The sequence below is a fragment of the Rhinatrema bivittatum genome, chromosome 9 (assembly GCF_901001135.1).
Source record: "Rhinatrema bivittatum chromosome 9, aRhiBiv1.1, whole genome shotgun sequence".
Taxonomy (NCBI): domain Eukaryota; kingdom Metazoa; phylum Chordata; class Amphibia; order Gymnophiona; family Rhinatrematidae; genus Rhinatrema; species Rhinatrema bivittatum.
Genome location: NC_042623.1, coordinates 129,159,304 through 129,174,000, shown reverse-complemented (window position 1 = coordinate 129,174,000; position 14,697 = coordinate 129,159,304). Strand labels below are relative to the sequence as shown.

The window sequence follows — 14,697 nt, the reverse complement described above, 5'->3', positions numbered from 1 at the left end:
GTTGTACCGAAATAGGAACATCCCCAACCCCTTTATGGAAGGCGGCCACCGCACTGACATGCATTCTGATGGAGGAAGTTTTTAGACCTGATTCTGACAAGTGCCAGAGATAGTCTAGAAACTTCGTGGTGGAACAGGTAAAGGGATCAAGGGATTGAGAAGAACACCATGACTTAAACCTGTTCCATTTGTATAGGTAAGACTTTCTCATGGAAGGCTTCTGTGAAGCAATCAGGACACGGGAAACTGGTTCCGAAAGGTTAAGTGGCTGAAGAATCAACCTTTCAACATCCAGGCCGTCAGGGACAAAGCTTGAAGATTGGGGTGGCGTAGGCACCCACCATTCTGAGTGATCAGAAGCGGGTCCTTTCCCAAGGGAATGAGCCTGCGAATGGAGAGATCCTGAAGTATTGGGAACCACACTTGGCGAGGCCAGTGAGGTGCTATCAGGATCATGCATCCTTTGTCCTGATGTAACTTCACGAGAGTCTTTGAGAGAAGTGGAAGTGGAGGGAATGCATATAGGAGACTGGATGCCCATGAAAGGGAGAACGCGTATCTTGGCTGTGAGTGTTGGCTGCGAGTAAGAGAGCAAAAGTTCTCTACCTTGCGGTTCTGAGGTGATGCAAAGAAGTCTATGCGAGGATGACCCCAAGGTTGGAATATTGAGTCTGCTACTGTGGGGTTGAGGGACCACTCATGCGGATGGAAAGCATGACTTAGGTTGTCCACCAACACATTGTCCATTCTCGGCAAATAGGTGGCCCTGAGGTACATCGAGTGGGAGAGGGCCTCTGCCCATATCTGCGCAGCTTCCTGACACAGTAGGTAGGAGCCCGTCCCTCCCTGTTTGTTGATGTACCACATGGCCATCTGGTTGTCTGTCTGAATCAGGATGACCTGATTGGAAAGGCGATCCTGAAAAACCCTGAGAGCATATCTGATTGCTCGCAGCTCCAGGAAATTGATTTGGTGTTTGGCTTCCTCTGGAGACCAAGTTCCTTGTGTTTGCAAATCGGCCACATGGGCTCCCCAGCCGAGGTTGGAAGCATTGGTGGTGAGAATTATTTGAGGGTCTGGAGCCTGGAAGGGCAGACCTTGGAGGAGATTGATCTGATTTTTCCACCAGGCTAGGGACTGATGGAGTGAGTCGGTGATGTGGACAGTGGTGGATAGAGGTTGGATGGACTGAGACCATTGTGTTCTTAGAGTCCACTTCATGACTCTCATGGCCAAGCGGGCCATTGGGGTAACCTGTATTGAGGACATTATGTGTCCTAGTAGGATGAGGAAGTGGCGTGCAGTCGTGCGGTGCTGAGACTGTAGTTGGTGTGCGAGAGAGACGAGAGTGAGAGCTTGCTGTCAAGGCAGAAATGCCTTTGCCTGCAAGGTATCCAAGTCTGCCGCTATGAATGATAAAGTTTGAGATGGGACTAAGCAGGATTTTGTGTAGTTGACGAGAAATCCTAGCGAAATAAGAGTGTGTAAAGTAAGACGTAGGGACAACAGAGCAGCTTGCTGAGTGGGAGCCCTGATCAACCAATCGTCTAGATAGGGGTAGACGTGAACACCTTGAGTCCTGAGGAAGGCTGCTACTACTAAGAGGCACTTGGTGAAGACTTGTAGTGCAGATGCCAGGCCGAATGGGAGCACTCGGTATTGATAGTGCTTGGGGCCTACTAGAAATCTCAGGAACCTGCGATAAGATGGATTTATTGCAATGTGTGTGTACACATTTTGGAGATCGAGAAAGCAGAGCCAGTCTCCTCTTTGCAGAAGAGGAAGGAGGGAACCCAATGTTACCATTTTGAACTTTTCTCGTTGGAGGTACTTGTTGAGGGCATGTAGGTCCAGGATTGGACGAACGCCTCCCGATTTTTTGGGGATTAGAATCCTAGGCCTTGTTGAGAGTAAGGTACTGGTTCTATTGCTCTGGACTGGAAGAGGAGGGATCCCTCCTGCTCCAGGAGTAGTGAGTGGTCGGATGTTCTCCATGCCGGTAGAGGTGGGGAGTCCAGTGGAATGGAGAGAAAGTTCAGACAATAACCTTGAGAGATTATGGCAAGGACCCACTGGTCTGAGGTGATTGTGTGCTACCTGTTGTTGAAATGGCACAATCGACCTCCCACTGGTATCTGAGGCAGTGGAAACTGGCTGCTGCTCTCTATGCAGGAGTCAAAAACTGGAAGCAGGGCCCGGCTGAGGAGCTGCTTGTGGCTTTTGTTTACGAGGTTGACGAGACTGGGCCTTCTGGAAAGGTCTCGTGGAACGAGTCCTAGACTGTGGTGGATAGGACTTCTTTGGACGGAAGAATGACTTTTTAGTATCCTTCCTGAAAGGCTGTTTGGAGGAATACTCAGAGGGCATCAGAGAGAGCTGGCGAAGGGTCTCATGATGGTCCTTGAGTTCCGCCACCATCCGCTGAATCTGTTCGCCAAACAGATTGTCTCCTGTGCAGGGCAGATCAGATAATCTGTCTTGTACTTCAGGGCGCAAGTCCAAAGACTTAAGCCAGGCCCATCTTCTTGCCAAAATAGCAGTTGCAGATACCCTGGAAGCAGTGTCAAAGGTATCATAAGAGGATCTTATTTCATGCTTCCCTGCTTCAAAACCCTTGTGTACTAGGATTAGAAGTTGTTCCTGGAATTGCTGAGGCAGGGACTCTGCAAAGTCCTGTATCTGCTTGAATAAGACCCTGTTGTACTGGGTCATATACAGCTGGTAGGAGGCTATCCAAGAGATAAGCATCGATCCCTGGAAGACACTCCAGCCAATGGCATCCAGGAATTTCTGCTCCTTACCTGGGGGAATGGAAGAGTGAGGTTTTGATCTTTTTGCCCTTTTTTGGGCAGATTCTACAACCACAGATTGGTGATCCAGCTGAGGTTTCTGGTAACCTGGGGCTGACTGGACCAAATAAGTGGTATCAGATTTTTTGTTGACTGGAGCAACAGAACCAGGGTGTTCCCAGTTCTTTTTGAGGAGATCCAAAAGAACCTGGTGAATAGGGATGGAGGTTATTTCCTTGGGAGCATCCAGGAATTGTAACACCTCCATCATTTGATGTCTGTCATCTTGTTCAGTCTGCAATTGGAAGGGAATCAATTCAGACATTTCCTTCACAAAATTTATGAAGGATAGGTCCACTGGAGGAGAATACTTCCTACTTTCAGTAGGAGAAGGTGGCGATGGCAAGTCATCGGTGTCTTGAGAAGAATCGTTGGTCCAGGTGTCATAAGGATCAGCACCTGCCCCACTCGGGACCTGAGAAGGACGGGATGATGCTATTCCTGAAGGTCCCGGTCTAGGCTCCAAAGGCATCAAGGGAAATACTGGAGGCACCGATGAAGGCATCGAGGGCACCGATGGATGGATCGGTGGCGCCGATGGGCACATCAGCATCGATGGTTGAGGCATTGGCAGGACTCCCGATGGAGGAATGCGGAACGGTGTTTCCCCTCCCGACGACAGGGTAAGCGGGGAAGGCACCGGAGCCATCGGTGGCCCAGGATCCGTCGGTGGAAAAGCGGCTAGAAGCGCTTCCATCTTCCAGAGCAGCAGTGCCAATGCTGCCGGAATGAGATCGATGGTCGGTTCCGCGACCGGCACTGATTTCGGCGCCGGGGGACCTTGGAGTCTGTGCATCGCCTTATCAAAGAACAACAGGCTGCTTGGTTAAGCAAGGGAATGTTGGGACTTGTTTCCAACTAGAGAGGCTTTATGGTTTTACATTGGAGGAAACTTGGAAGGGTATTTGGAGTTTGGTCAAGACTTTGATTGCACAAATGGCACTAATTATGGTTGGTTAACATCCAGACATTAAAGGGGAAAATTAATTCTCAAAAAATTCAGTTAACCAATATTAGGAGATACCTGGAAACTGTGGAAAATCAGACCAATACATTTTCTGGGGTACAAGAGGCTATTATTAAGGATACTTTTCTCCAAGCCTGAGTTTGTGTTTTATAAATTTCCCTAAAGTTCAGTCTGTTTCTGCTGTGGAGATTTTCAAGCGGTATTTAGGGGAGATTTTGAAGGTGTCAGCTCATTTGATACACCCAGTCATAAGGGCATATTATTTAACCCATATGTTAAGAAGAAATAGAAGGGGGATAATCTGAGCATTCACAATAACAGAGGATAGTTTGACACTACCCCTTTTAGAGACATCGGATAAGAAAGTTACTCCAACAACTTTAATTTTTTCTCTGGCTTTGGAATTTGACAGAAAATGATTCTGAGATTCTTTTTTGAGCATTGTGAGGAACTGTTTATGAATTTGAAAGTCAGAGTTTCTCCTGATGTTGCTAAATCCACACAGAAAAGATGGAAATAGTTTCTCTTATTAAGATCAAGCGTACTTCAGTTAGGAGCTTTATGTATGTTAAAATTTTCATGCAAATGTTATATTAAGTACCAAAATGTTTCCTATATGATTCTTGGCAATTAAGTATTATTTTTAACAATAAGACTGTGCAGCCAATCATAGCCTCCTCCTCTTTGTCTACTCGATTTCTCTGCATTCTTTCTTGATTAATGAACTAAATATGTTTCTTTGCTTATTTTTGTCAGTACTTTTGGATAGTAGTATTGTTCCTCAGTTATAATGGTGGACTTCATGTATGTTTGCATATAGGTATTTATTGCCTTTTATCATTTTTTCTTTTAATACTTAGGATTTATCATATTATGATGTATGCAAACTCTTGTATTTCATCTCAAGTTGCATTTGCTTGAAGTGTACATTAAAAATTGCACAAATGAAAAAAGTTGAGAGAAAAAGAGATGTTTCTAGAGTTAGGAAAGATGAGGGTATCTGTGAAGCCTCTTCTGGGCCACATCGATGCCAGAGTCACTATGGAGTTTATTGGCACAAACTGTGCCCAGAAACTTCTGCATCAATGATGCAGTGTGTGTTGATGAACCAGATGCATTGAGGACTTCTGCACTGATGGTGCCAACCATGGCAATGGTGGCAAAGAATGCTTCTTTGGTGTAAATGACCCCCATGATGGAGAAGAGGCTTGAGAGCATGTTGTGGAGCATGCTGGCTCTGGCGCCCAGTGCAACTGCGCCTTGCCTGACCCCAAAAACTATGGTGGATCCAGAATCTGGAGCCATACGTGGGGAAGGCCTGTTCAAGGAGTCTTTGCTCAACTCAGCATGGAAGGAACCCGGGGAAGCCCTGCCACTCCACTGACCAGTGGAGTTCCATCATTTTCCACACCCAGCTCTTCTGGGTTCTAAGGAGACATTCAACCACAATCATGGCAATTTGCAGAGTCATGGTCTGGTCACCACTTGTAGCAGATGTCATGGCTATCTATGACAAACATCCTGCAGCCACAGACACAATCTTTGAAGATACTGAACAGGGTTTTCTTGGAAGCAGATTTTTTTTTTTTTAATACTAAAAAGTGCTGTTTGAGGGGCTGCTGAGGTAGCGAGGCAAAAAAGCAAAAAAGCAGTTGAAGAAAAGCTGTAAGGCAGAGAGAAATCTAAGAGAGAAAAGTACACATCTGTGCAGAAGCTCTGACAAAAAAAAAAAAAAGACCGAGGTACTCACAAGGCAGCGCATGCATGGGAACTCTTGTGCATGCTTAGTAGTAAAACTTTGCTGAGCTAGAGAGATAGGTAATTTCGGTGCCATCAGATGACGTCACCCATGTGTCTTGGTAATTCAGCTCTGCTTGTCAATGAAGAACACAAAGTTAGCCTATTCAACTCGGTGGAGATCATCTCAGGATTGAAATGTCCTTGCCTAGGTTTAGAAAGCCACTTAAGACATCTTTTACAATTAGGTTTATGAATAAGCCTTAAATCATGAATTATCATCAGTCAATTTACCCAGCTTTTTTCAATATATAAGCAAACTTAGCTCAGTTTTTAAAAATAATTTTTTTAACTATCACTTATGTATGTCTTTAGGTTTTGCTTTATTCTCTATTGTTTTTCAATTTTTTATTACTGTTTTTTGTTTTAAAATAATTGTCTGTGTTTAATGTTTTTATTTGTTATTATGGATGGAAGTTTGTACACTGCCAGAAATGGTGATAGAGTGGTTAATAAATTTTGAAATAAATGTATCTGTTGAGCCTGAGCGATAAAATCCAGTCATGAAGAACATAGCCTATAGATTCTGAAAAACTGACCCACTGAGATATTAGCCCAAAGGATCTCTGGGACACTCTCTCTCTTTCCCCTCTACCCTAGTCCCAGCAAACTCACAATACTTGCAATCTCCCCTCTCTCTCTCTCTCTTCCTGGCCAGATTCCACCCTCTTTTATCTCCTATTTCCTTGCCAAGAAGCAGCATACCCTCTCTCTCTCTCTGTCTCTCTCTCCTTCCCCCTTCTTGCAGCAGTGAGACAGGGTAGGGAGAGAGGGCGAGAGAAGAGGGGTGATTCCTTTCTCTTTCCCCAGGGCCCGGTATCACTGCTCATGGAATGCTAGGCCCCAGGGAAAAAAGAGAGGTCATTCAGCCTGCCTACTGGGAGAAAGCGGGGAGGAAAGACAGAAAGAGTATGCTACAGCCTGGATAGAGAAAAGTGATCTTGGGGAAAGAGAGAAAGGAACAAGGTAGACACTTGTGCTTGGAGGAGACAGGGGAGAGAGTGAACCAAGTAGTGTGAAGGAGATGAGTTGGAGTTATTACATTAAGAGTTTCTGGGTATTTTGGGATCACCAAACCTCCACTGTCAACGTCATTTTGTAAGTGGGGCTAAAGATGTTATATAGGAGACACCAAGCCCTTGCTTCTTGTGTATGTTTCGGGAAGCTCTTATGTTGGGGCTGACAGTCCCTGTCATTGTTTTGGGAGGTGGGGGAGGTCAGGACCGAAAAATATCCAGAGAATGTAATTAGGAAAAAAAAAAAGTATTTTATTTTTTGAATATGTCAGCTTTTGGAATGTGAATGTACAACATTTCTGATATCTTTGCATTTTGCACTGTACTGAAAGAAATGGAGTTCTGTTTCCAATTCAGTTCCTGTATGCACATTTCTAGTTACCTATTCTATATTAGGTGCGGATCTGTCAGTTTAAAGTGTGTGACCAAGATGAGATTTTCTGTTGGCATGTAGTTCTATGTAAGGAAAAGATCTATAGTTGTCCAGCTTATTTTGTTTTTCCAGTTTCATTCCTCTCGTTTTAAGCTTGCCCTGTCCTTCCTAAACAAAATGACTGTATCCCAGTGTGGGACTCATTGAATCACATCTCTGAAACAGCAGCACGTAAGGGAATGTTTATACCCTATCACTTAAGTTAGGTAAGGCTAGGTACAGGAGGAAATATATTTCTGTTCCTAGTTCTCCAGTGTTGTGTTGCATATACACACTAAAATCCACTCTGCACATTTTCTGGATAATGCTGAATATGAAACTTTGAAAATTAAAGAAGAATTAAAAACTTTCATTGTTTTTAACGATTATCTATGAAACAATGAAATGTTAGAAAGAGAACTTTTTCCATGGAAAAAAGAAGCATTGAAAAAATGTCCCCCCCACAGCTATAACTGGAGTATAAGCTTCAAGGTAAAAAATGAAAACAGCTTAAAACAGCAAGTTTTGTCAAGCTCTATGCTTAGTACAGTGACATCTGCAGAACTTGACATTCCATGGTGTATACAGTAATGTTTCACAATATTTTAATTAAAATAATTGCACTAGGACAAAGAGACCTGTCATCAATTCAGTCATGTGCAGAGTGCATGTATGTACATGCTTTCATAAGATATTAAACATCTTCCAAGTAAGAAAAAACAATTTTACTTAATGATCTTGCTTTCAAACTGCTTAGCGCTCCTCCATTTGCGAATACACTTGAGGCAGTATGTATGGATGCAGTTGGAAAGGATCCCAAACCGGCGTTCGCTGGGGTTGGCCTTCTCATATACCACTTCCATGCAGATCCCACATGCTATGTCTTTACTGCGCTGTACCGCAAATGAGAGCTCCATGTCCTTCTCATGTGCATCAATGCAAGACTGCAGAGAGAGAGGGAAGGGCAAGATACGGGGTGGACAGATAGTAGAGAAGGAAGTAAGCAGACACATACAGGTGAATTTTCAAAGAAGTTATGCACGTAAATGTAACATTATCCAAGCAACTTTCAAACTCCACTTACCCGCATTAAGTACACTTAATGGGTAAAACCTATGGACAATTCAATAACATACATTGCAGCAATTTTCAAAAAACACTTAACGTGGGTAAAATGCATTTACACATGAAAAACCTGTTTTAAGTGTGCAAATGCTTTTGAAAATCAGGCCTATAGAGACCAAGTGCATGTAGAGGGAAGATGATAGGAAGCAAGATCAAAGTTAGGAAGCAAGATCAAAGTTAGGAAGCAAGATCAAAGTTAGGAAGCAAGATCAAAGTAAGCAAGATAGACTAAATGAGAAAAAAACAACTTTAAAAAATAAACTGAGAAAAAGAAAAACTAGCATTCTTACATGTATTCCTATGAATTACTTTTATTAATACAGAGGAGTTTCATTAGGTGTATCACCCAAAGGAAATAAATTTGTTATGCATTTGGCAAGGCTATACATTGAACTAAAAATTCAAAATAGCTAATAGACAACGAGACCAAATAAGGATTTCAAAACATTAAGATATTAAATTTCGAAGGCATTTCCACAGGCAGGGCAAAACTTTACCCAGGGCTGGATTAAGGGCAAGCCAACTGGGCATTTGCCTGGGGTGCTTACTGCTAAGATGCTGAAATGCCCCAGAGGAGCCATTGGCAGATCCCATCCTACTAGCAACAAAGAAAGAAAGATGCCCGATCCAGAGGAGCCATTGGTGGATCCATCCCACTGGCAGCGAAGAAAAAGAAAGACCCAGCCCAGGGTCGCAGTTAGTGGATCCTGTTCCACTGGTGGCAAAAAAAAAAAAAGAGAGGCCCAGCACAGAGGAGCTGTCAGTAGATCCCATCCTGTCAGTGGTGAAGAAAAAGAAAAGCCCAGCCCGGAGTCACCATTGGTGGATCCCATCCCGCTGGTGACAAAGAAAAAGAGAGGTCCAGCTCAGAGGAGCTATCAGCAGATCCCATCCCACCGGTGGCAAAGAAAAAGAGAGGAGCCGTCAGGGGATCCTAGCCTTAAGGGAGTGGAGACAGAAGAGAGAGTCCTGGAATGGCACCCTAATTCAAGAGGCCCAGCCTGAGTGAAAGTAGGAGTCTATCTGAGGGAAGGAGCGTGTGTGTGAGAGAGAGATAGAGGGAGTCTATTTGAGGGAAGGAGCGTGTGTGTGAGAGAGAGATAGAGGGAGTCTATTTGAGGGAAGGAGCATGTGTGTGAGAGAGAGATAGAGGGAGTCTGTTTGAGGGAAGGAGCATGTGTGTGAGAGAGAGAGATAGAAGGAGTCTGTTTGAGGGAAGGAGCGTGTGTGTGAGAGAGAGAGATAGAGGGAGTCTGAGGGAAGGAGCGTGTGTGTGAGAGAGAGATAGAGGGAGTCTGAGGGAAGGAGCATGTGTGTGAGAGAGATAGAGGGAGTCTGAGGGAAGGAGTGTGTGTGTGAGAGAGAGATAGAGGGAGTCTGTTTGAGGGAAGGAGCGTGTGTGTGTATGTGTGTGTGTGTGTGTGTGCGTGTGCGCGCGCGTAAGAAAAAGGGATGGAGTGTGTTTGAGATAAGAGATTGGGAGCTTGTGTGAGAGAAGGAGCCTATATGCGTGTTTGTGTGTAAGAGAGAGAACGAACCTGTGTGAGAGAAGAAATGCATGTTTGTGAGAGAGGGAAGGAGCATCTATGTATGTCTGAGAAACAGGGAGCCTGTACGGCTGATTTTTAAAACCCTTGGCTGGGCCATGGCTGGGCCATGAGCCCAGCCAAGGGTGGGCTCATGGCCCAGGGTGGGCTGATTTTTAAAACCCGTGGCTGGGCCCTTGGCTGGGCCATGAGCCCACTGCGGGGATTTTCAAAGGCCCGCGGCAGTGCATGTATCTCTCGGTAGATGCCGAAAAATGGGTTACTGAAAAAGGGGCGGGCAGGGGGCGGAGTCTTGGCGGGGAATGGTGAGGAGTGAAGCACGCACCGGCAGCCACCAGTGCATGCAACCTGCTGCTGCTCCAGAGAGCAAGTAAGCGAGAGGAGAGAAAGCAATTGGTAAGAGAGTAGGAAGGAGGGGGAAGGGAAGGAGGTGTGAGAAGAAGGAAGAACACGAAAGGGGGTTAAGTGAGAGGAAAGGCTGCAGCCTGTATGAGCATGTGTGTGAGAGAGAATGAATGTGTGTTAGTGTGTGTATATGAGAGAGTGAGAACAATGTGAGCACTCCTCCTCCCAATAATTCACAACACACTTAGGATTATTGGAAAGCAAATGTTTCAAGTTATGGAGAGCGATGAATTGGCACTTATTCCCAAGCTTCTCATTTTATTCACAAGCCTATGTGGGACAGTAACAAAAGCTTTGCTGAAATCCAAGTAGATCACATCGAGCACTCTTCCTCGATCCAATTCTCTAGTCACCCAAACAAAAAAGTAATATTTGTCTGAAAGGACCTTCTCCTGGTGAATCCATGCTGCCTTGGGTCCAGCAACCCACTGGATTATATACAGTTCACTATTCTTTCCTTCAGCAGAGTCTCTATTAATTTTCTAATCACTGACGTGAGGCTAACCGGCTTCTAGCTTCTGGCCTCATCTCTGCCATTCTCCAATCCCTCGGCACCACTCATTTCCAGGGATCTATTGAACAGGTCCTTCAGCGGACCCACCAGAACATCTCTGAGCTCTCTCAGTATCCTGTGATGTATCTCATCCAGCCCCATGGGTATGTCCATTTTGAGTTTGTTTAGCTCCTCCCAATCATTCTCTTCTGTAAAATTAGTTTCATCTACTCCATCCCCATCTACAGTCTTGTTAACCAGCAACAGCCTTTCTCCGGGGTTTTCTTTAGTGAAAACCAAACTGAAGTATTTGTTTAATATTTCTGCCATTTCTTTGCTATTCTCTACACCAGAGCTTTCCAAACTTTTCATGTTGGTGACACACTTTTTAGACAAACATAATTTCACGACACGGTAATTCAGTCTACTAGTAAACCAGAGGTTAAAGGTTAAACGAACGAAACATATTTCGACAATTTATGTATGTTTCCTTAAATATATACATAAATAAAATGTTTCACGACACAACCTCTCTCATTAAAACCTTAAATTTATATTAAAAATATATATTCCAAGATTCATGTTATTGTTATAATTTATGAGAAACAATAATAAAACAAATTGTCTGTCCCCCACACACTCATCTCTCTCCTCCCCCCAGCACATGTCTGGCCCCCACACACTCATATCTCTCCCCCTCAAACACATGTCTGTCCCCCCAGCACGTATGCCCCCCACTCACATCTCTCTCCCCCCAGCACATGTCTGGCTCCCACACTCATGTACCTCATCTTTTTGATTGTTGCCAGTTAAGTGCTTCACTCCCTTCCATGATCACCAGACACTGCTGCTTGCAGTCAGTACTCCTCATGGCCAGGCCTCATCGGCAGCAGCAGCCAATGCAAGGATGGCTGGGCTCATTCCACCCACCAAGCCCCCCCAAAAAACGCGATTGACAGCAAAAATCACCCAATAATAAGCAACCCATAAACTGAAAAAAAAAAAGTGAATCTCTAGAAAAAAAAAAGCCCAAACTCGCATCAGAGTTGACCGGGCTTGCGCGACACACCTGTACACTGCAGGCGACACACTAACGTGTCCCGACACACAGTTTGGAAAGCTCTGCTCTACACATTGCTCCTTCTCATCTTTCAATTTCACTATACCACATCTGACCTCCCTTCTTTCACCGATATATCTGAAAAATGTTTTATCTCCTCACTTTACCTCTTTGGCCATCCTTTCTTCCACATGACCTTTTGCTTTCCTTATTTCTTTCTTCGTCTCCCTCTGTTTTAACAGATATTCTTCCTTGTGTTTCATTTTTTTGGAACCTTTATACTTCTTGAACCCTATTCTTTGTATCTTTATTTTTTCAGCACCTCCTTAGAGAACCAGATAGGTTTCTTTTTCCTCTTAATCTTGTTTAATTTTCTAAAATATAGATTTGTTGCCTTTTAACTTGACTCACTGTTGTTCTACCTCACCTATTTTCTCCCACTCTTCCAGTTTTTTGTCCAGGTACATCCCCATATAGACAAAGTCCATATTTTTGAAATTCATAACTCGGGTTTTAGTGTGACTTCTCTGTTTCCTATTCGCAAAATCAAATCACACCAACTAATGATCACTGGTTCTCAGGTGAGCCCCTATCCGAACATTAGAGACATTATCACTATTAGTGAGTACCAAATTGAGTTATCACACCTTCTCTTGCAGGTTCTATTACCATTTGTTTGAACAGAGCCCTTTGAAGAGCATCCACTCTCTCTCTACTTCTCGTAAATTCCGCAGAAAGGATACTCCAATCCACATCCGACAGATTAAAATCTCCAACAAGCAACACTTCGCCTTTTTGCATGTCTTCAATGAGTTCTCTATCCAGTTCTTCTGTTTGAGTCAGTGGCCTGTAGATCACACCAGTAAATGTGGAAGCCCCATCCTTTATTTTATTTTTTTTTTTTTTTTAGGAAAGTCCCTTGCAATTCAGTTGTTTGGACATTGTTTTTGATATAAAGAGCTACTCCTCCCTCTTTTCAGTCCTCTCTGTCCTTTCTTATCAAGTTATAACCCAGAATGGCTGTATACCAATCATGAGAATCAGTGAACCATGTTTCTGTAACAGAAATAATGTCCAAGTCTTCCTCCACCATTAGGGGCCTGCAGGTTTGGAATTTTGTTGCCCAGACTACAAGCATTTGTAGTCATAGCTTTCCAGCTGCTTTTTATATTCACCTTTTCTGCTTTATTGAACTGACTGATTTTTTTTTACTTTCCCTTTCCTCTTCTTGTTTTGCTTGGGGTTGACACACCAAATTCACAGGCCACCTTCCTGCCACCCCCACTCCCTAGTTTAAATGCCTAATAAAGTATGATCTTAATTTTTCAGTTACCATCCTCTTTTCTGCCACAGATAAATGTAGAAATACTCGGCACTGAGACCCTAACAAAATTAGCAAGAAACGGTCAATATAGATATATATAAAACTTGCTACCTACGATTTCTCTATTGGTCTAGTAGGCAACCTTCATACGATACCAAAGAATGGTTATCATGCTGATAAGCTCTGCTACTTCAAGAGCTTTGTCAATCATTAGGTGACTAGGTGTTGTGCTGTTCTAAGTATTATGCTGTTTAAGTCCAGGAAAATTGATCATTAGGTATAGTACTCTTAGTACTTATCTTGAAATCCACTTCTAATGGTGGTTTTTGCTGTCTGGCATCGCGAGGTTTCAGGGTAAAAGAACCCCTTCTTCAAGGACCCAACTTTTGATGAGATAATCAGTAGATGTAATGTTTCTGCAAAGCGATGCTGACCGCTATCGCTGGGATTTCTTGGAAGTTGCAAATACAAATACCTGCACAATGTAAAGAGTAGAGACATTTTTTACTGTTGTATAAAAAAACTAAATTGGTGTGGCTACCACTGTTATAAGAAGGTACACACTTATGAAAGTCGCGGTGTCCGGTGTTGAATGCCGACAGCCATGAATGGTAATACAGGAGAATCTCTCCTTAGACTAAAATCCAAAACAATGAATATCGAGTTATACCAACTTTTAAAATCGGAACTGAAGGCTTGTATGTAGTGGCACAAAGCGGTACTCACAATTTAAAGTGCCCAACAGGCTACAGGTGCTGCACAAAGAAAATCTTCTTTGCTACGCTGAAAAAGGCGCCACTTATAAGGGAATCCCTCCGGCTGTCAGACTGACAGCCGGAAGTGATGCGGAGCCACGTCATGGTTTGGATACAGAGACAATTCATAGCGATATATTAGAACTCAAATGATAATAGAATTTAATGTACCCTTTCGATCTCGGAGTAAAAATATTGATTTATTTTTCTTTGATGAAATATTTTTCTTTTTTGAAATTGTTACACTGTAATGCCATACTCAAAATGCTGGCCACGCTGAACGATTGTTATTATTGCATTCATTATGTGCGTTGCACATTCAAAAGTACTGGTGATATGAAAAATAGATTTTATATTAAAAAGCGACATTGCAGGAATGCGACAATAAACTGAGAAAAGAAAATTTCAAAACCAGCAGGGAAAGGCCTTTGTATTAGGTCTGAGGGTGATCTTACCAAGCAAATCTGTAAATACCTTCAATACTGAAAAGATGTGGTTTTCTTCGCTATGGATGGATGTTACATGTATCTAGATGCAATCACTTATGTTACTTATATTAAGGACAGCCATTTTATTTTGTCATTTAAACCTCGCGATGTCGGACAGCAAAAATCACCATTACAAGTGGATTTCAAGATAAGTACTAAGAGTACTTTACCTAATGATCCATTTTCCTGGACTTAAACAACATAATACATAGAACAGCACAACACCTAATCACCTAATGATTGACAAAGCTCTTGAAGTAACAGATAAATGTAGGCCATCCTTACCATATAATCTTTTATTGCTCCATACACGGCCCCAGTCTCTAATGAATCCAAAACCATTTCCCTTACACCAAGTTTTGAGCCAGATGTTGAAATTATCTATATGGCATGACCTTTCCCTTTCCCTTTCCATGAACAGGTAGTACTTCTGAAAAAGCAATAGTCTTTGCCAAGTGT

The 14,697-nt window shown here is 43.2% G+C and overlaps 1 protein-coding gene across 6 annotated transcripts in view; it reads right to left on the bottom strand.

The window, feature by feature from the left end:
- The window catches only part of MKRN1 (makorin ring finger protein 1), a 180,669-nt gene that overhangs the window by 26,299 nt on the left and 139,673 nt on the right, over positions 1–14,697 (bottom strand). For 4 of the 6 annotated variants that reach the window (XM_029615775.1, XM_029615776.1, XM_029615778.1 and 1 more), the window contains one exon: positions 7,771–7,985. In XM_029615775.1, coding sequence (XP_029471635.1) covers positions 7,771–7,985 — 215 coding nt within the window. Of the gene's footprint in view, positions 1–7,766; positions 7,986–12,051; positions 13,471–14,697 lie in introns of those variants that run through there. The other 2 variants (XM_029615777.1, XM_029615780.1) reach the window with 2 other exon arrangements.